The following is a 26,606-nucleotide window of genomic DNA, read 5'->3' on the forward strand; positions in this document are numbered from 1 at the left end:
GAATTAGTCCCTTATTATATTTAGTTGATGAAAGATTAATTAGCCAGCCACAAATGTCAATCATGACCATGTTCAAGCATCTTAATTGTGATTACGTTATTTTTTTTGTCTTCTGGCTGTTGCCATAATCATCATTAAGGATGATACGATTAGTCGATGAATTGATCAGCAGATTAATTGATATAATAATGAATATAATTATTTGATGCAGCCCTATAACTGTGTAATAAGGATGGTATCATACAGCCTGGTGCTCCAAGTGTGAGCCAGTGCATGCTCTGATATTAAAAGCGTATGGATATTCACTAATTACCTGTTAAATTGTAGTTGGCACAATTTTCCACAAGTGCACACACTCAACTGTAGAGTGTGATGGAGGTTTTGGAGAGCTGCTTTGTGGTCTGTGTTTTTTTAGAAAAGACGACGTGTTTTCTTTCTCTTCTCATCAGCAGAGAAAATGAAAAACTACATTGTGCACTGCATGGGCTACAAATAAGTCTCAATGCATTACTTTCTGGATGTACAGCTTGTTATATAGACAAGATGGGAGGACACCCACATTTGGACGCAGAGCACAGAGGAGTTGGTTTTGAGGGAAATTGAGGAGCTTAAAGTCAAAGAGCAGCGAGACGCCGGGGGGAAAAAAAAGCCATTTAATAGGCGTATGGGCTGGAGAAGATGTTCTCAACACTATCGCTACCAGAAGGACTGCTGCACGTCCAAACCCCTGCTGTATGTTGTAAGACATGGATTTGAAATGTGTACAGGATGCAACATTTCCTTGTGGTGCTGTGGAGTCTGATGTATGTGGATGACAGACAGTAAACCGGTTGATGATCGAATACTACAGTTATTTGGTGTTAGGTGGTCTTTTAACCAACATGGTCCAGGTGATACAAACCCCCTATAGTTCAACATGGCTCACTTTAAGCACCTTGGTTTCACGCCTTGTGCTTCTTTTTGTCATCAGTTAGAGTGAGATTTCAGCAGCATATAATGCTGAGTCAGCCACGCCAGAACGATGGATGTGTTGGTAACCTATAACTGTGAAGAGGTTTGCGTAGGTGTAACCTTTTAGGATGAGTTAGACTATAGCGATTCATTATTTCTTTCTCTGCACCAGCAACTTTTATTTTTGTAATGTGCTTTAACAGTGCTGCAATAGATAAAAAAAACAATGCAACATGAGAAGCTTTAACATATAGTGATTGTTCCTCAATTAGAACGTCTGGTGAAGATACCTCCTATATTGTTGTGAATGTGCTGTGTTTACACAAACACAAAATTCATCTTTTGTGCCCCGACGTTGTTCTTTTATCGAAAGGTGAACTCTGCCCGTGAGTTTATGGTGTTGCCTGTTTAATGTAATCCGGGTAAAAACGTCTCTTTTCTGGTGAGCCTGAGCACGAGCTTGCATATTTGTGTTGAAGTCCATAAATATTTTAAGATTTTGCAGCTCTGGAATCTTCGGAGATCAAATGGGGTTCCAGCCCTCTGCACCACCGGGATTTGGTCCCTGTGCATATGTGTGTGTGTTATACACTCTTCTATGTACAGTATGTTCATCTTCAAGCTTAGAAAGGATTTGAAGTCTGATGCATGCAAATGGAAATTGATCAATCATGCAGGGAATCTTCATTTTTGACGCACAATGTTATGACTTTTTTTATTTTTATTTTACTAATTCTGGGTCTTATTGTTTCAGTTGTGATTTGAAGGCTGCAGCACATGACAAACAAATGTGTCTTTCTGTGCTGCAGATGTTTGTTTGGGGCTCTATTTATGTGCTGCTGGTGGTGAAGGAGGGGGGATGAGGGGGGCGCAAGGGGCAGGCTGTTACATCTTCTGTCAGATGTCCTCCATGTATCTTAAGCCATGTGTCAAGGGCAGTCGTGCGTGTGCGTGTGCGTGTGTGTGCGTGTGCGTGTGTGTTCCAGACTAGCTTTCTTTTCAGCTTAGCTCCATTTTGCTCAAATTTTCAGTTTGCGTGTCCATGGGAACTACGGAATACAAATCACGCGCAACACAATCCTTGTTGGAGCTGTTGGAGTCTGCTGCTCTGCTTCTCTTCAATAAATCATAAGCTCTTACAGAATATATTGCGTTCCAAATACTTGCCACCAAAGATGCAATTGTTACCGTTTCAAAAATATACCAGCTGTGCTTTCACGTTTCTTTTTACCTAGACAAACAAACACATCTCACTGCACTCTGTCCTGGAAATGTGATTTTTATCTGTCAGAAAGGAGCTAATGAGAGTCCTCGGTCGATGGACGATGATGAAATATTGTGACAGCCCCCCCCCCCCCCCTTCCCCTCCCCTGTCCTCGTCTCTCCCACCAGCAGCTCCACTGTTTGGGCTGTTGCCAGGAGAAGTGCCAATCAGTGTGAAATGATACTCTTACATCAGCACACGTACGAACGCCCATGCACGGAGAAGACAACAGCACTCTCAAGCAAACGGCCCCTTATTATCCATATTGCACAATTTTTGGGAGGCATAAATGCAAAATGGCATATTTCTTATTGTGAAGAAGCAGAATATTTAGAGGCTTTGGTGAATGGCGTGTATTAATATTGGATCTGATGTGCACATCGACAGATACGTTAAGTCATGGCAAGCACACCGACATGTTTAGACAACTTGTAACATCTCACTCTGTCTCTAGTCCTCTCTTCCACTTATGCAGGGTTGTCTAACATAGCATTTAAATGGCGAGCACAAAATGGCATCACATTTTCATGATTGTAGGCCGGCAACATGCCTGTCAAATTTCTCTCGATCCGTGATTCCCTTTATTTCCTAGTTTAAATGAAATACAAATGTCTTCCACAGCGTGATGTCACAATAACTCAAAATATTTCTGTTGTCTGTTCAACTCTAAAAACTGTAGCTTCGATGAAAGTCGCTGGCGATAACCTGATTGATTCTCAGAGGAAACGCTTCTAAATGCTCGTGTGAGTGCGACTGACTGCTAGGTGTTTGTTTTCATGCCTCACTCCCCACCGATAAGCCTTCCCACCGGGCCATGTTCATCCGCCTGAACGGCTGAATCGTCCGCTTTCTGAAGTGTATCATTGTTGACTGGCGTGAGACAGCTCGCTGGGTGTTACAGGTCACACGGAGGGATGTGATCTCAAAGCGATGCCATGCCTTTTTATCTGTTCTCCCGAGGAGCCGGGGGATTATTGAGCTGATCCCCCGCTCGGACTTTGGTCCATGCAGCCTCAGCGAGGCAGAGCGGTAGACTGAAATTCACACTTGTGTGTTTACAGCGAGAGGGATGCTCCAGTTTTGTAATGGGATCTTTTTATATAAGAAAACGGCTATGGTGAACTCTGGTAAGTATTATGGATGGGATTTCAAGATGTCATCTGCAGGGAAATTGCAAAATGAGCTTTTTTTCTGACATTTTATTGGCCAACCATATAATAATAGTAATAGTAATTAATGGGCAGATGATGATAAACAATAATTAGTTGAATCCCTACAAAGACGGACCATTTCGAAGGTTTCTTACTTCTTTGTTTGGAAACGATTAAGTCTTTCAGTCAATTACCAAGCAAAGAAATCAAATCTGAGGCTCCTCTGTTTTTATATTGAACCTCGTCTCTGGGTTCTGGACTGGTCGGCCAAAACAAGCTATTTTGAAGAGGCTTTAGGAGCTGATGGCATTTGTGACGTGAACGAAGTGTGAGGTCTAATTCATCATGCAGTAGGATGATCCACTGTGAATAGCAACATTGATTGTTATTCACTCTTGAGCTTCTTTTTTTTTGGAGAAATCTGTCAATTAGTCAGTTCATACCTGCAATATGGCTTTACATCAGAACTATACCAGAGAAGCGAAGATGAAATGCATATCTGGAGTTTTACCAGCCAGGGCCTCGCCTGCAGGTCGTGATGCACAGCACTGGGTATAAGCTGCGGCAGCTCCTTGATCTCAGTCCACCTGCCTTCCTCACAGACACAACTTCGGCGATGGAGTTCGCATCAAAGCTAAAGTTAAAGCAGAGACTCATTTCCCACTTCCCTACCTGCCCCCCTCTGCACGTCCATCACCTGAATCCGCTCCTTCACTTCCTTTTTGTCTCTTAGCTTACGTCTCTCCCGCTGAGGAGCAATTTGCATGATTAGTTACTTTGTTCAATTAATTAGGACATTGGGGAGATTGCAGTCAGAGTTTCTCGTCCCATGAGGTGATGATCGGCAGCTTTCTCGTTCTTTCCCCTTCGCTGCCTTTTTTAATGTTCATCTCCTGAAATAGACAGTTGGCGTTTGCGAGGAGAGAAGAACTAAATGAAAGAACGCCCAATCTTAAACATGTGCTGGTTCTGAGTCCTCCAATAGGGGGGCTCGCTGCTATTCTGTTTGATGGTTCTACTGATTTGAAGGCTTTACGTTTCCAACTGTATACGCTCTGCATTTATTAAAGCAATCTACGAACACTAATAAACTTATACAATCTGACACACAGCCTTGCTTTTTTTAGGAAAAGTAAAAGGGATATTTGTAGCTCAACGACGACGCACCAGTGTGTGGAAGCTTGTGTCACCTTGAAAGTTGTTTCATACGGCAGCAGGAATATATGGCTTGGAATTTTAATTGTGTACTTATTCTTGCAGTACATTGCTAAGTGTAACTTATGATGCACAAAATTAACTAACAAAGTAATAATGTGATTTTGCGTGGATAATATGGGTAACATCCTCGTAAATGTATATATTGTGATATAATTCCTAATGCATAAAATAACCAGGACAAGAATTTCAAGCCAAATAATCACCAGACCAAAGTACCTCATCACATTGATGCCAAAACCGCATAAATATCCAATATTTCCAGAAATATGCGGATCGTTGATCGTCGCTCGCTCTGCACTAATACCTGTACAACCAAAGTATTAAAGCCATGCATTGTCCCACGGTAAATATTATCATAACTTGGGAGTCAATTAAATTAAATGACCCATGTAATGAATTTCAAAATTGTGCGCCTTACTTGAAAGAATTCGATATGTAAACTCAAATTCCTAATTAAAAGGGAACAATGTCGTGAGCCACCTCACTTCACCTTCAGCTTTGTTTCACGGTTGTCCTGAATAGCCACGTTTTGATGTTTTGATCTTCAAAAGGTTCAAAAGAGAGCCCTCAGTCTCCTCGCCACTCTTTTTCCCCCATGTAATTGGACAACAGCCATTGACAGCCTTGGCCCGCCAGGACTCTCTTTGCTGTTGAGGTTCGTCAGTAAACAAGCGGTTTTCTGCCAGTAGTGAGAGGAAAAAGGTAGATGGCTCCAGCTGTTTAAAGGGTGCCTTGAGACCTTGATTGAGGGCAGGCCCAGAAGAGCACGAACAAGGCTAATGCCTCAGAGTTGAAATGAATGGAATTCATGATTCAGCATGAAGCAGGAACATCCACTGCGAACGGCATATTGATTGTTATTCACTCTGAGATTTTGGGTAAATCGGTCAATTAGGTTGTCAGTTCAATATGACCTCCAGAAATATGCCAGAGAAGCAAAGATGAAAGGCGTATCTGGAGTTTTTATGATGCCCACAGCAGCCAGGTCATGATGTACAGCGTTGGGTATAAGATGCGGCAACTCCTTCATCTCAGACCGCCTGCCTTCCTCACAGATGGGTCCAGAATTACAATTTGGCGAGAAGATGACCAAGCCGAAGCTGAAGCTGAGACGAATTTCCCAAATCCCTACCGGTCCCCTCTGCACGTCCATCACCCACTCCATTCAACTCCTTCGCTTCCTCTTTTTTTAAGTCTCTTTGCTTGTACCTTTTCCCGCTAATGAGAAATTTGCGTGATAAGACAAGGGGCAAGACATTGAGGAGATGATCGACAGCTCCCTCTGCGTCCTGCTTTCTCATTCTTTCCCTTTCACTGCCTTTTTTATTTTTTTTATCTCATCAAAAAAGACAGTTGCCGTTTGTTTCCTTTCATGTCTATCTCCTCTCCTCACAAAAGGGGGAAAGAGTGATAAATGTGTTATGGAGACACCAGCTCTGGTCTGTGGGGAATTTCCTTCTGTTTTTTGGAAAAGAAAAAAGGACACATTTCTCATTTCTTGAAGGTCCTCGCTGATACGTCTGAAAAGGGAGTTCATCGCAGTCAATCACCTGGTCGTTGTGCTGCTCGTCTGCAATATGACGTATGATGAGCTATTTTAGGGAAGAAAATAATACTTAATACTTTTTTGTACCTTGATGGCGACAGGGTGTTTTAGGTTGGCAAGACTGCCATGACATGTGCTTTAAGTGACATTTCTGTTCCGTCTCTTTTTATTAAAGAAATCATCAATGCTTCTGAACGCATAGGGCTCCTGTATTATCTAATGATACTATTGGTTTACTGGTCATCAGCTTTATAAATGGTAATTATTCAAACTTTGATGGAAAATGGTTCCCAGACAATTTACCCTCCTGACTTTTGGTGATGCCCTGACTTTTCATCCAGCTCCATCATCTGGTCATAATTTTAATTATTGAATTAAATTGTTAAATAATAACGATGATAATGAGCAACAACTTCTGAAATCCTGGAAGGCCAAAATGTCTTTCAACTTGCCATGCAACTCTATTTGGTAATTGATGCAGTAGTGTCTCACAATGTTCTTGATGGTAAAAGGCACCAATTGTGCTTCCTAAAATATGAACTTATTATCAAGGTATTCCTTCAAACATATCACATCTTGTCAAATTGACTCTACAACACCGAGTAAAAGGCTGGTTTGTTACCAAAAGCCTGAATCCATTTATTTTCAGTCTCTGTTTGAAGGCCCAGACATATTTAAGGGGAATGACTTGCATCAATTGTTGTTTTGTCAATTATAGCGTTGTGCTACACCACAGTAGGTGTCCAAACGGGTCATTTGCAGCAGCGGAAACCAACAAACCAACCAGCTGTGTTTTGATTGCTGTGTTTTCTGTAACTGCTGAGGAAATTCTGACGTAAAAGCAAGGCAGTTTGACATGCAAATTACTGCTTTTTAGTGTGCGTTCAGCCGTACAGCTTAATTTGGTGTAGCTTCAGTCTAAGGAGCTTGCACCAAATGTTTGCTTTTTGATGTACATTTTAAAAGAGAGGTTTGTGCAAAATTAGCTTTTGAAAGCTGAGTGATTTTGAATTGTCATTATTCCAAGAGCACAGAGTTATGGCTGATGAAAACTGCTACAAAAGAATAGATCTCCATCTTCTCCCCCCCCCCCCCACTCTGCTCACACTAATATAAAGAGGTTCTTTAGCTGACATGATACAATCTATCCATCTGTCCTTCTCTCTGCCTGTGTTTGTGAGCTTACCCTCTGAAGCCTCAGGCTTTTAGCTTGTTTTCCCTCCTCTGTTTGTGAGAGGAAAAGAAAGGGTCGACCATAGAAAAGGACCGCGAGAGGGGCGAAAAGATTACAATCCGCAGGACCAGCATGTTCTTTTTTTACTGCTGCTTCAGTAGTTCATTCATATTCCTTCCAGGAATATAAGGTGTCTTCCTGTTCCCTTTTTCTTCTCACAAGACTCACCTTCTCCTTATGTTTTTGGGTCCTGTTGATTTTCACAAGAGTGCTTTCTAATCCCAGTGATTTCCCTCCAATATGTTGCCATATGGCTTGAGTTTAAAGCCTTGATTTATTCAAAGCCTAGACTTCCATTACTTGGCTGTTATTCATCCCTTGCTAATGAAAGGAGGGGAGAAGTAAGACTTGTGAAGCTCCCGTTGTCAGCACAGGTGTCGAATAGTAAAGGCCCCACAGGTGATGCTCGGCACTGAAATGTCTCATAATGAGCTTCCTCTGTGCGCAAAGAGACGCAGGAAGAAGTATGGGACGTGACAGAGAGTGACGGATGGCGAGGGGTGGGGGGGGGGTGATGTGTTAGATGGGGTCTTGTGTGAGGGAAGGGAAGGTGAGGAGAATGAAGATGGAGAAAGAGATGTTGAGGGATCGGTTGAGGCCGACAGCTGGAACAGGAAGCATGAGCAAGAGTTGTCTGAGGGAGACAGATGTAAGGCAACAAATGAGGCCAATAAAACACACGGGCAGGTTGCTTCAGGGAGTCACAATCTGTGTTTTCTTGATGGAGGAACACGGGTCTGTCCTCAGTGATTCACTCTGGGCCTTTTTTTTTGTCTTTTCCACTGCAATGTACCTCCTGAACCTCCATTTCTCCCTCAGCCAATAACGGTGTTGCCTTTTAAATATTTACTCAGTGTTGCGTTTGTTTATGTATCTATAACGGACAGACGCCCTTCCCTCTCTGAGAGAGTCAATATCATATCTATAAATAATTTCACGGCTGCAAAATTCAAATTGCATCATGTGTATGTTGACGCAGCTGCAAGGTCGAGCCCTTGTTTTATTTTCGCTGCGCAGACGGAGCTGTGCAACGGACCTTTATATGAAGCCCCTTCGTTCAGCACCACGGACAGCTCCACCCCACCCCTGTCTGACTGGGCTGCAGATTGAGAAAGCAGACAAACCTGTGGTGCAAACGGGAAAGAGGAGAATAACTGAATAAAGCACACAAATGTGGTCCCTGACCCACGGTACATCTCATTCCTATCACACTTAGCCTCTAGTGCTGTACAGATACAAAGCTGTTCTGCTGAAACCTGCATCAGAGATGATCATTAACAGCAAGTCGTTCCTCTCGCACACAAACTGTGAAAATGGTATGAAAACATTCAGTGTACACACTCCACCCATGCTCATAGAAGCCCATCTAAAGTAGTGCACAACAGTTTTTTTGAAGGATGGGGGGGTTGTGCTTTCGTACAAAAAAGCAGCTGGTAGCTATTATGTCCAACAATGCCTTTTTTTTATTTATTTTTTTTACTAATTATAAGTGCTCTGTATGATTTTGTCGAACAGAAATGGATTTATCATTCAAGTCATTAATTGGAAATTAAAATAATATCTAGTTGCAGTCCAAACTGATTTGAATTATTTCATTCGCAGCTGTTGTTTAAAGCATTAATGAACTAGTAATCTCAGCTCTGCGCTGAACTTTTACCTTAGCCGTAAAGGTGCTATCGATTGATCCAGTGGACTGAACTCTTGAACCAGACGCATCCTAACAGCATCAATCAAAGCGGGCTGAAGCTCTCCTCTGGTAGATTCACAGAATGGCAAGGATGTGTCTCAACAGAAAACTGTAAAGGAACCATAAAGTAACAACGTCTGCGGTCAGGAAAGATCATCTGGAGTCAGGGATTTTAAGATTGCTTGAGGATTTGGGGATTGACGTGGGCTAATTTAAAGGGTTACTCATTTAAGTAAAGTGATGAGCAAAATCACAATTGCCTTCTAAATCAGCATCATGGTCAATCTCAACCATAGACGTCATCCATAGGTTTCTGAAGAGCCGTTGTGAAGGTCAATGTGGTCGTCTCCGGCCATCAGCATCTTGGCAGCGCGACCTAATTCCAGAATACCTAAAGAGGTGGATCGTTGGTGGAGCTAATGCGGGCACGGGTGATGCAGCAATGCACTCTAAGCAGCCACGCCCTAAATTATGCATAACTTTTATATAAGCCTTTATATAATATTTAAACAGGTGAGTAATATAAAGATGTACAGTTGTCATGAATGGGTAAATTAGCTATAGAGACCAAATTTTTTTTGTACTAAGCTGTTTATTTCTGCTGTAAAGTTGGGCATTTTTACATGGGGGGGGGGTCTATGGGGATTGACTCGCTTTTGGTAGCCAGCTTCTCATTTGAGAAAACTGCAGTTTTTGGCACTTCCACGTTAGCTTCATTTTTCAGCACCGGGGGGACGCCACTTGATCTCAACATCCGCGCGCACATACACTCGTTTGGTCATGCAACTCTGGTGTTTCAGCATGTCTAAGTAGGTAGTATACAAACGGACCAGGGTTTAATCCTATTTCTGGTGAGAGCAGCCACTGGGAGAAGGAGGCATGAGTTTGCCTGAAGCTTATTTTTCACCACAGTGCAATAGTTCCTCTCCCGGGGATTGGGGCGCATCCACTTGTTTGCTATTTGGAAGGGAAGGCGAGGGGAACAGCGGACGCATACATTTTTTAAGCAAATGAGTTGTGCTTGAAGGGACCAAATGATGGCGAGAACAAGGCTGAATGCGGAAAAAACAATTTGTCAGAAGGCACTTAGCTGAGGCTAGGTTTGGGTTTCGTTTCTCAAATCTGTTGATTTTTGTATATTCTCGCTTTATGAAATGACTTTGAGTACCTTTTTTTTGCTTTATGCAGATTATTGCAAAAGGTTGTGTGAGACTATATAAAAAGGCAGTTGATAGGATTTTGTTCAGAAAGTATGAAAGCCTTTCAATTCTTAAGAACCCCCTGCGCCATCCTTTTGGAGAATAATGTTTCTAATAGCTCATACTTGACTTCGAATAAGTATATGAATGCGACTCTGAATACTACTCTCATGCACCATTCTCTAACTCTGGATAAAGCCTCGTGACCGCGTCCATACATGTTCTGGAACATTTTCCTCGCCTTTTTTTTTTTGAGTGTTTTTTTTACTTTGGACCGGTGTCTTGTTTTGACCCACTGGCTCCTCTCCCGGAAGCCACTCAAGACATAACACAAGAACCTTGCAACACCCTTGGCAATGTAAAAACTCTGCATCACTTGGTCACAAAACTGCACACCTGATGGTAACATATATCTTTTTTTTTTTTTTTACACGAAAACAAACAGCCGGCTATAAATCAAAGCTCCCAGAACATCCAGCTTTGTTGGGAGTTGGAAGCTTTTGTATGCTTTTTCTTTTTTCTTCATTGTTTTTATGTGTTCAAGGATTCTCTCCTGCCTCGCAACAAGAATTTCATTTTGTAATCTTTCCAGTGCACGGCAGCAAGGTCTCCAGTCTTGCCTCAGAGAAATTGGCTCTCGCAGGGGTGCACCTTAACACGAATGTGTCCTGCAGTACTGCAGCTTTGTGTGTTGCTTATTTAAATGTCTCATGAAAATTTCAACTTTACAATGGAACAGCGCAGAGGTTTTCCAGGGAGCTTGAATTCATAATACTCTCCTTTATTATTAAGTAGTACTTTTTATACTTCCGTATGCTCAGGCTTTGAGCTATAATGCAGTACCATCAAGACTATCATGAGACATCGGTCTGTTTGATGAAAGGATGTTGTTTCACTTTCTTTGACACAGTTCATGCTTTTTAAAATGAGGTTACACTGCAGCATAGGAAACATTGCTGTTGATAAATCCTATAAAAGCCCCTCATGTAGAGAATATTCATGACTTTATATAATTAGTAACACTTTACTTAAACCCCCTTTTATTTTAGCATTAATAAATACTAAATAAACATTTATTAAATAGTTTATACTACATTATAAGGTTGTTGTTGGCAAAATAATTCTCAACTCACTGTCCACTTACTAGATTTATATTGCAGCTTTCAGCACATCCCATGGGCTTCATCAGCACACGGAGCTCGCCCGGTTTTCATAAAAAAAAATCATAAGTGCTTCATTAACAAATACAAAACTATAATGCATGTTATTTCTAAATGTAATAAAGAAACAATTCGATTTTATATAGGATATGTAGACCACTTGATAAATTAATCAAAAGTTAATGTGTATTAGATGGCGTGGAAAAGCTAATCTTATTAGCATTTGAATACCTAATTAGGGAAATTTAACCACATGTGAATGTAGAGCACTACAATGGTTTGCTTCACCATCAATCTCAATTTATGTGATATGAATTCCTTCTTCGTCTTTTTTTGTATTTCTTGGTTGTTTGTTTTGGGTTTTTTCAGATTCATATATATATATATATATATATATATATATATATATATATATATATATATATATATATATATATATATTAAAATATTCAAATCCAAAAATACAAGGCAAGTCACTCAAAGATGTCTATATTCAAAATATTGTGTTTTATAACCCATTTATTAAATGGTTGTTTACTGCTTGTAAATGTATTCATGTAAAGTTCACTGTATGACTGACTCGTATCTGTCTTTTTGTATTTTTCAGATATAAACATGGCGGGCGAACCCAAGCCGTACCGGCCCAAAGCAGGCTCCAAACGGCCGCTCTCAGCTGTTTATAGGTAAGATCTGCCCTCCTAACATACTCCTTCATATGCAAAAGTGCAGCCATAAATATTAACTATCTTTCCCATCCCGCTGATGTAAATGTGGAGTAATAGTTTGAGGATACCTATTATTATTATTATTATTATTATGTTGTTTTCCTTTGAGCCTTGAATTTCTAATTGAGTTATTAATGCTCGCCACATTTCTCAGCCTCGACTGGAGTTTGTTCGACGCGGGTCTGCAAAGCTCAAAGGAGACGCTGTTGTATAAGCTTCATTAAGCATGACCCTGATTTTCTGCCCCGTACACATCTCCTGGTCACAAACGGATCAAAGCGGTGCTTGTTTACTGCAGTCTGATGCAACTGAGGGTTTTTCTTTTCTATTCACTGGGACACTTTCTCGTGTGCTCTGATGGTGTGTCAATTAGCAAAGTTTAAGATTCAAACCAAATTGACTCCTTTCTGAATTGTTGGATTCTTGCATTGCACATCTTAATTTACGAATGTATTAGTTTGTGCATTGTGTTTATTATAAACCCTCATTTGCATTTTATAGCTGCAGCTGAAAACAGCCAGGATGTAATATGGCAATTAAGGAACAGAAACCGGGGAGAAAAACAACCCTACACCACCTTTAAATTTAAATATAAATATATTAATACTAATTACAATTCCTGTGAGAAAACAGCATTTCAAAATAACTCCCTCTCTGCTCCTCCTCTCTGAATTACAAATGAGTTGCCATCCTGAGTGTGTACTTAACATTGATTTTTCTCTTCAGGATCTCAGCAAAATATTTCTACTTTTCTCCAACACCGTTCCCCCTCTGAAACTTATTTTGTTGATCGGTGGTCTTTGCATGTCAGCGTGGCTTAGGCTTGCTACCTAACCTGCGGTGAGCTTTAGACATTAACTGGAGCGTGTTCCTTCGACTCAAAACGGCTCCCAGTTTGATCCGTTTACTTTTGACAAATCCAAAATGGCTGTTCCTAATACAACCCATTTCTTTCTTTATCCGTTTCTCCCCTGTTCCCCCCCCCCCTTCCCCTCTCTCTGTGTGTTTCTCTCATAGCGGTTATGAATTTGATTACGAGTACTACAGGGATGATTTCTACAACAGGTATGTATCATTCACATTATATCACATCATTCAACAAGGAAACAACTGACCGCTAGCTAAGCCCCGCCCCCCCTTAGTTAGTGTTGCTATGCGTCAGCTTTCAGTTCTCACAACAGGTTCTTTATTTCACTAGCAGATTTTATAAACTAGAGCTACCTAGCTAATTAAGTAAGCGATGATATACATCGAGCAGAATTAACTCCCCCTACAGGTTGCGTAGGGCTCTCGACTTTTACATTAACCCGCTTATTACACGGCTACTTATTAAAGAAATCATTAATTTGACACAAATTATTGAATTAAAAATGATTATATCTTGATTTTTGCTAAAGAACTGCATCCATAGTCTGTTTTATTCAACAGAACCGTGTAATAAGTTAACGTAGTTGGAGTTAGAATCTCTTAGAAATGACTCAAACTAATATATTAAATGCCGCGCTAACGAGTGCAAGTTAAGTCAAAGCCGATGAACGCACTGCTTGATCCGTGCTGTACACATTTTCTCGAAAGGCTAAAGAAAAGATACCTTTTTCTTACTACATAACGTGGAGAAATTAAAAGTTTGACAGACCCTGAGTGCCTAGTTAATTGCTAAACTATGATTGGACAATCACTGCTCAAGGGGAGGGGTTTAGCTGTCGATCAATAGGTCTTTCCCTTTTGATGTAATTCAGTAACCTTCCCACAGAGGAACCTTCGAATAGTCCACTCGTCAAAATGGCTGAACACATCAAGCATGCAACCCAAGCAGGCCGATGAAGGAGCACTTGTTTTCCCTCGCTCTCATTTATCCGCCGGTGATCTGACCGCTTATCTGCGGAGACATTTTCTAAATGTCAAACTTGTCGAGAGCCGCGACAGACTTCTGCTGTCACTGAGAACAGTCACAGCTGACGCCTTCATTTGACATTAAGCACCCTCTTCTTTTCATCCTCTTCAATTTCCAAAAGATATGTGAAGGGATTATTGGAATGCGTGTAATGGCCTTAGTGGTAGGAGTAACAGAAAGAGGGAGGGCGGTGGATTTCAGCTGCAATGTCTGCAATGTTCATGTGTGCCGTTTGAGAGAAAGTACCCCAAGAGAAATCCATAGAAAATCTATCTTGAAATACAATACTGGGAGCAGATGAGGCTTTAGAAAGAAGTGATGGAAAAAGCGTTTAGCCCTAGTAGATGGTAAATGCTTTAGCACCTCTTATATAAAGACAGCGACTTATCGGAAAAGTGTAAGCAGTGGAGTGTAATATTCTACTTTCTTTTCTTGAGGCTTTTCGACTACCACGGCAGAGTGGCCCCCCCACCGAGAGCCGTGATTCCCGTCAAGCGCTCCAGGGTGCTCGCTCCCTCCTCCCGCCGCGGGAAGACCTCCCTCCCCGTCAAGACCGCCTCCTCTTCCTCCTCTTCATCCTCCAGACCTCCCACGTCATCCTCCTCCTCCGGGCTCAAACGTACGTACAACAAGGTGCTTTCTACTTATCTCGTGTTTACACTCGACTACTCCAGATTTTTACTTCGTTTAATTTGTGTTTTTCAAAAAGAACTCTTTGCCTTAACTCCGCTAATGGCGTTCTGTCCTTTTTCAACAGACAAAAAAAAAAACCAAAAGGCTTAAAATACAAATCTTGAAGAAAAAAAAAAAAAGAAGAAAAAACATGACTCTGAGAGAGAAAGCATCATTCTGTTGTGCTACTTACGCCACGATATAAAAGCTATTTAATTCACTCCTGCAGCTCAGAACAAGCAAAATGTAGAGCAAAACACTAAATCGCAAACACAAATATAATCCGAGCTTTGCGAGCCGTCACTATTCAGTCGGAAAACTATTCCTGTCGCTCAGGATCCATCTGGATCTCATTCGCTCCTCTGATTTTAACTGGCGACGCAATATAACGTCCCAAATGTAATTAACGTGAGATTGGGACCATCTCTGCGGATCTGTGGTCAGCTGTCTTTTTTTTTTCTTCTTCTCCTAAACGTTAGTCTCTATCCGTAGCCTGTGTAATTGGCTACAGTGTTTATTCCATTGTTGCCTGTCTAGCTGGTGTTATCAGCACGAGCAGCTTGGTGAGGTCTGTGAGGAAGACCCCGTTGCAGTTGGTATTATAGTGGAGAAGAAGAGAAAAAGAAGCCCATCTCCCATCCTCTTTTTGGACAGAGTCGATGAATTCTTTGTCTAAGCGGTGTTGCTGCAGTGTGCTACTAATTTGCCCCTGCCAGTACTTTTGAAAAATCCCTGTTTGTATTGACTTTGGCCTAGATAGATTGGACAGCAACACAGCGGAGCGGGTTAGTGCTGTAAAAAGTATTAATTCACTTGGGGGGAGACGCAGGGATCATGAGGATGAATAGATTTGTATGTTTTCCACATTAAACCCTCTTCGATGCAACTGATAAAATATCAAATAAATGAAAAGTAAAATATATTTTTTTTTACAAGCCCCAAAATGACACTCAAAATAAATGAGTTGTTCCTGAGTCTTTTGATGTAAAGTTATGTTCTGCTCTGAAAGGCAACACCCGTATAGTCTTAAGTGATACTGAACTATAGCTGCAATGATTAGTACAATAAGCTGATCAATAGAAAATATATGGAATTCTGTAATTAGGAAAAGTAAATTAAAATGATCTGGTTTCAGTTGCTGTTACGTCCCCACGGTTTAGCTAGGGGAAGAGGGGGACAATAACACCACAACCAATGATTGAGCGAGTCAGACTAGGAGTGAACGTGTATAATTGTTTGTTGCAGAAATAAACTGGTTCCAATGAACTCTCAAACGTAGGGGTGAGGAAGGGACCAAATGGTCGAGCCAAACAAACAAAATTAATATAACAAAACGTCAGCAGTAGACCACGACGCAGGCTGAAGAGAGACTCTTCCTGGTCCTCCTTTTATTGAGGGCCCTTCCTCCTGATACGCCAGCCAATCAGGTAATCACCACCTAATTAGCTGACAGGTGAGAGAAGAGGGGGAGGAGAGAAAAAACACAGCAAGACCAGCACACAACCTGCCTGGCACGTAACAGCTGCTCAAATGTGAATATTTTCTGGTTGTCTCACTTTTTTTAAATTCTTTTTTCTATGATGCTAAACTGAATATGATCAGGTTTTGGACAATTCAAGACATTTGAAAATCTCACCGTGGGCACGAGGATCTCTTTATTTGCGGCATAAATATGGTAAAAATGTAAAGTTCCCTCTGTTTGTACGCAGTTCCACGAATCGTGTCTTTAAAAATCTGGCTCACAGAATCCTCCGAATGTTCATCTGTCCGAGCTGGTAGCTTTTCAACAACTATTTAAAGTCTGTACTGCATCAGCATCACCAGCCTCGAGCTCTTTGTCCGCCTTAATTACCATAAACCAGTGATTCCGCAGATCCTCACTATCCCCAAAATAAAATCTTTTGTGGTCCTAAAACCAGATCCATTACTCATTCCCTAAATCCTATTTTATATTGCTTATGAAATAAAAAAATGGCAATATTTTCCTCCTTTTTAACACGGGCTATTTTAAAGACGCTGTGTTGATGTTGGATAAGGATGTGTATGTTGTCTCTCCGCAGCTTATGTGATTGATGGCACAAAAGGGAAAAAGGCCTGGAGGCGGAGATAAATTAAAAAAAATAAGCGCTCCACACTCTCTTATCATCAAAGTAAGCCGCCCAGAGCGAGCTCGGATAATGTTGGAATATGGAAGTGAGTGTGCTGTGTGTGTGTGTGTGTGTGTGTGTGTGTGAGCGTTCACGGATGTTGGTTTGTACACAGAGATAGAGACACTTCAGTGTGTCCCACCGTCGAGATATCATTGTATACCCACTGTTTTCTCCTTTTTTGCCCCTCCCCGGAAAAGGTAGATTTTTCTCCTCCGCTTCAGTATCGATGTCTGCTTTACGAAACAACATGAGATGCATTATTGTGATTTCCACAAAGATATTTGCTTATTTATGCCCTCAGTGTGTATGTAAGTATGTATGTATCCCTCTTTCTCTCGCACGCCGTAAATAAGCAATGCATTGGCAAATACGCTAAAGTATGTATTGGATCTGTGGCAGTGTTGCTTTTCAGCATGAATTGCTTGTGAAAGATTAAAATGTCTTTTTATTTTTTAGGGCAGCTATTATGAGCAAACGTTTTATCATGCACTGACATCTCCGACCGTAGGTGTTTGTTTTATGCATAGGTTTACAGACGGTGGAGGGCTTTCTGCATTGTGATGCGGTACGGCTGTAAATACGCATCAGAGAAAATCATTTTAAAGAGCCGCGTGCCGACACAACATTCCATGCGTGTCTCCTTTCCTCTGATTTTCCGGCCGCAGCTTTACGGGAAACTCGTAGGTTTGTTTACCGAACACTCATCCATCCTCGTTTCCAGCGCTGACGGAATCTGATAGGTGTCAAAGAGAATTTTCAGTTTTCTTCTCAACTTCAGCCTTTCGGGGGGGGGGGGTTTTCCCTTCCTCTTCTTTTTCCCTTCCAAAAGATGACACATTGCAGCTGCCGTGGGTTTTCGGAATAAGATTATTTTGTATTACTTTTTATGGTCTAAATTCTTTAATCTGCTCAATTCAAGCTGCTAAAAGAGTACACACCGATTTCAGCAAACCGTGAGACGTGCCACATTGAATTAATGATGACGTCCTTCAGATGCATTTTATTTAGAACCTTTTCAGCAGATGTGTTTTAGTTTTACGACACATCAACGTAAAGACTCAAACTTTGACACGATACAGTTACGCTTCATTTACCCAAATCTCAGATATGTATTGTAGAGTGAACACTGAGCGTAAGACCCAAAGCAAAGCAGGAAGGAGAGTAATTATTCATAAGGCAGTAAACGGAAGCTGTGGGAGGGCAAGTTATGCCCCCCTGTTCCTCATGCAGTACTGTTGGTGAGGCAATGATCAGGCATAGTTGCAGTGAGTGTTTGGAATAAAACAAAATGCAATTAAAAACCGGCTGATGTATAAGTTTTGCTTCTTTTAATCGAGTTTAGTGTCCTAAACGCAAGCATCAGAATGAGATGTTCACCTGACCCGCTGTGCACTGAATACAGCACTCTATATTATGCTACCAATTAGATTAACTTAAGAAAGTGTGCCAATTTAACCCTGTCTCCATAACCGCAGGCAATTAATATTGGGACCAGTAAAATTCTTCAAACTCTAATGATAAACTCAAAAAGCCCGGTGACGATCATGCTAAAAACCAATGCTAATTTACAAAGGTTCTAATCCTTAAGATCTCCGTTCTGGTTGAATTTGACAACACATAGCTTACTGTTCAGTCCTTGAGAAGCTACTAGAAATACAGAAGAGTGAAAGAGAACAGTGTCTTCCTGTGACGGCTTCAAAATAAAAGCCACCCTGTGTTTCGCTTTAATGTGAATTATCGCTTTTGTGTTGACGGCAATTTTATACCATTATAATAAAAATGCTATAGAGGTGAGGTAACAGTGAAGCTGATATCAATAACATACATTTTAAATAAATATAATATGAAAGTCTTAAGGATTTTATAACTTCAAGATGCAAGACTTTTCACCTGACATTTTCCACATGCATATTAAGTGATTCCTTAAGTGTTAAACATCTCCGTGCTTTTTATACAATGCCAACTGAAATATGGCACGCAGTTTGTTCAGATATTGGCGTTATTGAGCAAAACTTGAGCAGCGCTGCACAGCATGGTGGGCGTAAGCCGTACACTAATCTTCAAAATGAAAGCAGCAGGTCCATATTTTCAGCAGGGTGACTTTGCAGATGGCCAGATTGAGATGTTCTTCCCTCAGGAAACTGTGACTCAGAGTGAAAACATGATATCCAAAACTAAGAGCATTACCAGATGACTGCATGCGGTCTGTGATTTAAAAAAACTGTATGAAGCCGCATCATTAAAACGACTGTGCAGGTGAAATTAGGACGCACTCGCGTTTAAAGTGGCTATAAATCTGTTTTCTGTGTTTGTGTCCCTCCAGCGGTGAAGACGGACCAGCTCCAAACTATTAAACGGGAGCTCACCCAGATCAAGTTGAAGATCGACTCTTTGCTGGGACGCCTGGAGAAGATCGAGAAGCAGCAGAGAGCCGAGTCTGGTGAGAAGCGAGACGAATCCGAGCTAGCCGGAGAGAGAGAGAGAGAGAGAGAGAGAAGGGAGAGGGAAATTAAGAGCACAACGCTGGCCATAAGTCTTCGTGACATTGTGGGAGATAAGAGCAGAGCAGTAGAGCTCTCCGTTATAACCGCAGACAGGTGTCAACGCTGACTCAGTTTATATGAGACGATTTTTATAGACGATCTACACTAGGGGACAGTCTTTGAGTGAAGGTCATAAAGACTTCATGCCATGTTGTGCATGTTACAATGTTTCCCTCAGGCTTTCTCTGCTTTATTGACGGTTAAACACCAAATAAATCACAAGCCTTGTTCGTCCTCCCAGCAAACTCTCCATTTGTTCCGAGTGGGGATGAAAACTTAACGAGACGGTACAACAAACAAACCTAAAGTTTTGTGGATAGAAGGAGATGGTTGTTTACAGTGGTAGGCCTTCTCTGCTGGCCTAAACATCATCAGAATATACATTTAATTTTAATATATTTTCCACAAATATGTATTAAATTATTCCCCATAGTCTATTCTCTTCATTTCATAGCTTTCCTCTTGGTTGCGCTGCTTCCAGCCTCAGATGGAGATTTGGAGGTCTGGCCTTTATGTTAGAGCTTTTATCCAATCATATTTCAGCCATGATGTGTTGCCAGGGTCCACGAAATCTGCCCTGAGGCCTTCAGAATCAACAGTGCGGGCGCCTGTAGCTTAAAGTGAACGGAGACAAAACTGTGGCGTTAACCAATCAGACTTCTAGTTGGCGACATCGGGGCCAGCTAGCAGGCGTACGATAACGTCAGCACGTCCACGTCTTTTGATTGGATACGCACTATTGAGAGGCAGAGCTATGCAGAGCTAGCAAACTGAACTTGAAGGAGCTAATTTGTGTAGATTTCTACAAGCTGTTTTTTTTCAACCCACAATGGCTGAAGGAGGAGAAGAGATCAATTTGGTCGCAGATATAATTACAACGCCATTTTCAAGACAAACTTTTCAAGAAAAGATAGACATCGTGAGAAGAGAACGGCCAACCCCGATACTAGCAAGCCTATCACAGCCTGGGAAAAGGGTTTGTCCGCCACTTTCAAATCACTAACTACGAGCGGTACCCCCGGCTCACAGCCTCCGAGAGGCACTGCACATTGTACTGCTGCTATTTACAACTGATCGATTTGGTGTTTGGAAACTTGAGTTGTCTAACCAAGGCAGCAACGAGACACCAAAGCACGGCTGGGCACTTACAAGCAACGGTGCTTTTGAAAACCTTTGGGGACACCCGAGTGGATCTACAGCTCAACGAACAAGTGCGCAGGGAAACAGAGCTCCACAACGAAAGGGTGAACAAAAATAGGGAAATGCGGATTTATTGATTATAAATGCTTCGACAATATAAATATAACTCTGTTGTTAGGGTGATGCAACGCCCGGTTATACTGCGTTTTTGTCTAAATGTATAGTTTCTAAAGCCATGGCGTCATAATGATGGTATTAAGAGGGGAAGTAATTCAGGTAGGACTGTGTAGGACATCACTGAAGGCCTAGGTGGGAAATGCACGACCTGCCACTGGTTGTTTATATCTAACAGTTGGCAGACATGCAGAAATATTTAGATTCAAGATATTTATTGTCATATGCACAGTTAAACAGACAGTTTATATCGTACAATGGAAATCTTACTTTGCTAACCCTAACCCTAACCCTCCACCAACAGCCAAAAAGATCAAATTAGAACTAAAACTAATAAGTATATATATATATATATATATATATATATATATATATATATATATACATATACACACACACACAAGCGGAGGCTGCAAAGATGATTTAGTTTTATTTCTTCAGGAAAATACAGTATGTATTTGTATGAAAACCGTGGCTGTTGTCACACATCTCTCTCTGCCCTTCTTCTTCGTCTTCTTTTTCACCCAGAAGCTCAGAGAAAATACGAGGACAACTGCGACTCCCTTCACGAGGAGTCTGTGTCAGAGACGGCGGAAAACTCTGGGGAGGAGGCCGGCGACGGGGCGCTGGACGTGGAGGCGGGAGAGATGACCGACGGAGGCGAGGACGACTACGACGATGAGGGCAGCCACCATCTGGTAAGAGAAACCGCTGACAGCTCTGACAGGGAGGGAGAGAGCAAGGCACTTTGGGAGATCTCAAGTGGGCAGACGGTCTTCGCCTTCTCAAAGTTAATTTCCCAGAATTATTCATGGCCGCAGATCTGAGAGAGCAGGGCTTCACATGACTGAATGGTGAGAGCGCCTGGACTGACAGTTTCTCCCCGTTGACCCCGGATCACACAGTAGAAGCAAAGCTCTTCACAGTCCCCCCCCCCCACACACACACACACACTTACAGGCTATAATTGAAGCAGAGGACTCAAGACGCAGAGAAGAGCGTTTAAAACCACTGGTGTGAATCTTGACTGAGGTGGATGTAGAACAGTATAAATAGGTTTCTCTTCACAAGGTCACTGAGGACGTAGCGCCCGTGCAGCCGATCGTTGAGAAGAATCGGGGTTGTTGTCTGTGTATATAAAAAAACAAACAAATCAAAAAAACGATCTAACAAATAGAATCTCAGAATAAAAGAGGTGACGTCATTATCGCATAATTGCGATCACATTTTATGACAGTCAAATACTGTTATTTATTATTATTATTGTATCTATTCACAGAATGACCCTTGTAACAATGCGTGGTGTGATTCATACTATTCAGGATTGCTGATTTTAATATGCTCAGTTTTAAAATGCTACATCATATTCGCCATTTTAAATCCCTCCCTCTCCTTTTTCAGATAGAGAACCATGTATCGGACATTGACAACTGAGACCAGGTAAGGTTTATCTGTGAGTTTGTTCTACAAGACTGCTCAAGGTCCTGGAGGCTCCGGCAAACCCGGTCCTTCTCATTTAAAGCCTGATCCACTGCATCTTGAGCATCTCTAAACATCCGTTAATCATCTCGTAAGTCATAAGCTCTATGACATTTAGAAGACCAGCTCCACTGAAGGGCAGCTAATGCTTAATTCAACAGAGGGAGCAATAATGGCATTTCAATGGGCCAGAACTGCCTATAAACAACATTCATCTAATTGAATAGTGTGGAAGGGGGTATGAGTAGCGAGGCCTAAGGTACAGAGTTTCCTCTCGCCTCTCAGGGTGTGGGTAATGATGCAGCCACATCATCAGTTGGCTCGCTGCTGGCCGGCTCTTCGTGGCGGGGGGTGCTCAGCTGAGTACACGAGTGGATGTAACGTCGCGTTAAGCTCTGTTGCAATCTTCTTTTTGGTCCTGGGTGAGCAAAGGAAATCCATTTTTCATTTTGGCACCTAAATTTTGTCTTTATATAAAAAATGTTTCAGTCACATTTTATGCATTATAGTAGCACACGTGTCAGGGCTTAGTCAGGACTTGGATAAGAACAAACAGACTTGGCGCCACTTCGCTCTCCAAGGTGCTCCTTAAGCTGTCCATGGCTCCCCACCACCCTCCCACAGTAGTGGGAAGAGCTAAGCTAAATAAATGGACAAATTGTTCCAAACTGTTTTGAATAGCAGCAAAACAGTCAGTCAGTCAGTCAGTCAGTCAGTCAGTCAGTCAGTCAGTCAGTCAGTCAGTCAGTCAGTCAGTCAGTCAGTCAGTCAGTCAGTCAGTCAGTCTCTCTCTCTCTCTCTCTCTCTCTCTCTCTCTCTCTCTCTCTCTCTCTCTCTCTCTCTCTCTCTCTCTCTCTCTCTCTCTCTCTCTCTCTCTCTCTCTCTCTCTCTCTCTCTCTCTCTCTCTCTCTCTCTCTCTCTCTCTCTCTCTCTCCTCTCTCTCTCTCTCTCTCTGTGTGTGTGTGTGTTTTTAGAACACGTAGTTCCAACATTTCAGTGAATATACTTTAGATCCATACCACTGTTCACTAAATATGAAGCTAGGGCCAGCAGGCAAGTAGCTTAGCATAAATAAGTATGAATCCGAGGGAAGCCAAGAAAGTCTGCTCACCAGCAAATCTAAAGCTCACCAATAAACCTGTTGAATTGTGTTTTGTTTTAACCGAACCAAACCGTAAAAGAAACAAGCTGAAAGCGTTTCCTCTCATCGAACTCTGACAGAAAGCCATATTTCCTAAAATGTTGCACTATTCTTTTAAGATAAAAAAAAAAAACGCAAAACTGAAAGTATTGTCAACATTGCATCCACAGCCCTCGATAATGCTACGTTAGCGTTAGCTTATCTTTTTCGGTCTTTGTGTCTGAGCGGTTTAATTTCTAGTGGGAGTGTGGCTGCATTTATTCCTTTTTTAATCTGTTACCTTCAAAGAACTGTCACCGGCTCCATCCACGATTTAAGAAACCATGTTGCAACTTAAGTTTCCCATTTTACTTTCCACATGTCAGTAGCCGATTCTCCAAAACCTCCTCACAGCACATGCATTTAAAAACCTGGAAATCCCACTCGAGGTCGTGGAGAAGATATGAATGTATATGCTTCCATGCTTACCAAGGATAGAAAGAGCGCAGTGAGAAGAACCTCAATGACTCATGTCCGGAAAGATTAAGAAAGCAGTTTTGGCTACCAGAAAATATTCCTGCACTTCCCCCCCCCCAAGCTATATTTCTGAGGCCGCTCAAAACGGACAAGCTTTTTAAAAACTCAGCCTAATCCTCATCAGATTTCCAGCATTATAAATAGCCACCATGTTTGAGGAGTGTGTGTGTGTGTGTGTTTTTTCATCCGTTTTCTCTCTCTCCTGTATCACTTCAGGACGAGGCAGCAGACACTCCTGGGTCGGTGGTATTAGAATTCATCATCACCTTCAAGAGACAGAAAAAAAAAAGATCTCCTGAGGGATCAAGACTCTCATTGTGGACTGTAAGTTATATTCAAGAGATGCTGAATCACATTTAGATGCCCAACTGTGCAGCACAAACCGAACGTGATGCTTCATCCTTGAAGAAAATGTATCCAAGACCCATTTCAATACATTGGCCACCTCCCCATGGATATTCTGTACAACTTATATGTCATTGCAAGAGGCTGACGGTATCATGCGCTAATCCTGTTGCTGGGAAGAAAAAAAAAATGGAAAGGGAATGAAATGAAGGCTTTTTATTCAGATTTCTAAATTGAATTGGGTGGAAAGGAAAAGGGAACATGACATTGTTGATCATCCGCTGTATGAAATGTGTTTGCAATGTAATTTCACAAAACTGTTTTCCGAACGAATTTCTGTTGTTGCTCAAAGATCAAATGAAACATCGATGCCGTCTGTCTTTGGCTTTGACTCGAGCGCAAGCCAACAGCTACCAGCATAACTTTTATTCAGCTTATCCATTTATCACACAAATACCCTGTGGGGCTGTTCCATCATATAGTCCAACTCCTGCCAATTTTTAGAAGCAGAAATTTGCTACTGCGTGGTAGAGAGCCAACACTGGCACAGGCGTCCTGCCAGGGCGCAGTGCCCTAACCTCTCAATGCGCTCCTCCCTGCTCGGCCTGTGCATCCCAACATGGACCGCTGCTGTTCGGGAGCCAACGCCCTTTATCCGTCTCCTCTGCTATTCTCCCGCCGCATTCTGCATTCTGTCTCGGCGAAGAAGCAAGGCAACGTTTTTTTTACATATTGAGGCGCGTTGATATTATCGAAGTATGTGATCTTAGTTCCAGATGGCTGATTTATACATTTCTGATTTAAAATATGGACTAATATTAACACTACACAATGGCTAATGCTGCCTCTTTAAAAACAATGCAAAGCTGTATCCCATTACTCCTTTTTAATAAAGAAAACCCCCATAAATGGCAATATTAAAGATAAAGTTGATCTGGCCAGCATTAATGTTTTGTCCACTCATTTGGTGCGGTTTACTAACATGATGTCATTTCTCAGTCCATTTGTTTTCATTGTTGCCATGTGGAGCTGCTAACATGCATTTTGACATTTTATTTAACCTGATTATCAATAAATTGCTGCAAAAATGAATCTTGTCACCGATGAGGTGATGTCGCCATGTTTGTCCAATTTTTTTTTTCTCCCAATATGTAACAGAGTAAATGTACTCCAAACCATGACAAAGGCATGTTCCGTTTGACTTTTAAAGCTGTTCTCAGGAGGTGGTAGGTGTTAAGAACTAATATGCACCAGGTGTGCCAGCTGATTGGTCAGGAGCATCAATTAGACTGTCAGCCAATCAGCTGGCACACCTGGTCTACAGTAAATTAGCTGTAGATAGGATTGTAAGCAAAGGCTGGCAGTTAGCAAGGCTCGTGGGCTAACGACATTAATCACAGCTGTACGTTATACAGCTTCTTATCAAACACTCGTTAACCTCTATCATTGTCCTTGCACTCACTGCAGCCAAGTCACAGCTTCTCTGCTGCTCGCAGAACTTCACTCGTACGGTGTTGAACTCCTCTTCTGCTCCTGCTGAAGTTTCTTTTTTGTTAAAGAGTGAAAGAAGATAGGCCCTTATTCTTACTGGATATCAGTAGTCCTGAATTGCTTTAAGAGTTTAATCGTGTGCTCATTATTAGTTTAAATTAGTTGTTTCTCCCCCCCCCCCCCCTAAATTACGTAAAAAGCTTGAGTAGATAGTTCTGGTACTTTTTGCCCAGGTTTTGGGATATGTGCCCTTGAGAGATGTAGCCACCCCGATGCAAATTTACTAAATTAATTTGTGGTGCTTGAAGCTGTGTAATTAGAAAAATTCAACAGCAGTGATTTTGTTTGTTTTTCAGACCAATTGTCCCTAACTACTCACACAAGCGATGGAGTAATCACCTGAGTAATGGTGGGGGGGTTTTTTATTAATGTAATTGTTCAATGTTTTTGAACACTATAAGCATAACACTTATTAGCACCAAACCTGAGCAATTAAAACCAAAGCACCCAGGAGTAAGTAATACAGTATTGTTTTGTAATTTGGTTGAACGGACCCCTTTTTCTTTTAAGAGAATGATTTAAATGTGAAGGAACGGTCGCCTTGCACAATTTCATGACCACAACCGTCGCACCTGGCAGTGCTGCCTGAAAAAAAAACATCAAATAAAATGTCTGTCCTGCAGCTCATTGAAAAATAAATGTCTGGTGAATGATGATAATGTGTAATATTTAGCACTATTTTTGTATCCAAAAAAAACATGTCTAAGGGAAATGGCTTTGCTACATGTTTATCTTTTTAGCTGGTTGTGTCAAATATTTTGCAAAAATCCTAAAAAATAAATAAATAAAATCATTGCTTTTAACTGTTGCTAAATTAATCTGAGTCACTTTTAAAAACCTTTCTGGCTCAGCACTCTTTTAGTTTG

General features: G+C 41.5%; 1 protein-coding gene across 4 annotated transcripts in view; it reads left to right on the top strand.

Moving 5' to 3' along the window:
• The window catches only part of ralyl (RALY RNA binding protein like), a 91,661-nt gene extending 65,274 nt beyond the window's left edge, over nucleotides 1-26,387 (top strand). For 3 of the 4 annotated variants that reach the window (XM_029457452.1, XM_029457453.1, XM_029457456.1), the window contains 7 exons: nucleotides 12,018-12,093; nucleotides 13,153-13,200; nucleotides 14,467-14,648; nucleotides 19,175-19,291; nucleotides 21,237-21,406; nucleotides 22,110-22,148; nucleotides 24,061-26,387. In XM_029457452.1, the coding sequence (XP_029313312.1) occupies nucleotides 12,018-12,093; nucleotides 13,153-13,200; nucleotides 14,467-14,648; nucleotides 19,175-19,291; nucleotides 21,237-21,406; nucleotides 22,110-22,142 (626 nt within the window). In that variant the 3' untranslated portion in view covers nucleotides 22,143-22,148; nucleotides 24,061-26,387. The remainder of the gene's footprint in view (nucleotides 1-12,017; nucleotides 12,094-13,152; nucleotides 13,201-14,466; nucleotides 14,649-19,174; nucleotides 19,292-21,236; nucleotides 21,407-22,109; nucleotides 22,149-24,060) is intronic. The other variant, XM_029457455.1, reaches the window with a different exon arrangement.
• Nucleotides 26,388-26,606: the final 219 nt, after the last annotated feature.

Source organism: Cottoperca gobio, chromosome 20, assembly GCF_900634415.1.
Source record: "Cottoperca gobio chromosome 20, fCotGob3.1, whole genome shotgun sequence".
NCBI classification, from domain to species: Eukaryota; Metazoa; Chordata; class Actinopteri; order Perciformes; family Bovichtidae; genus Cottoperca; species Cottoperca gobio.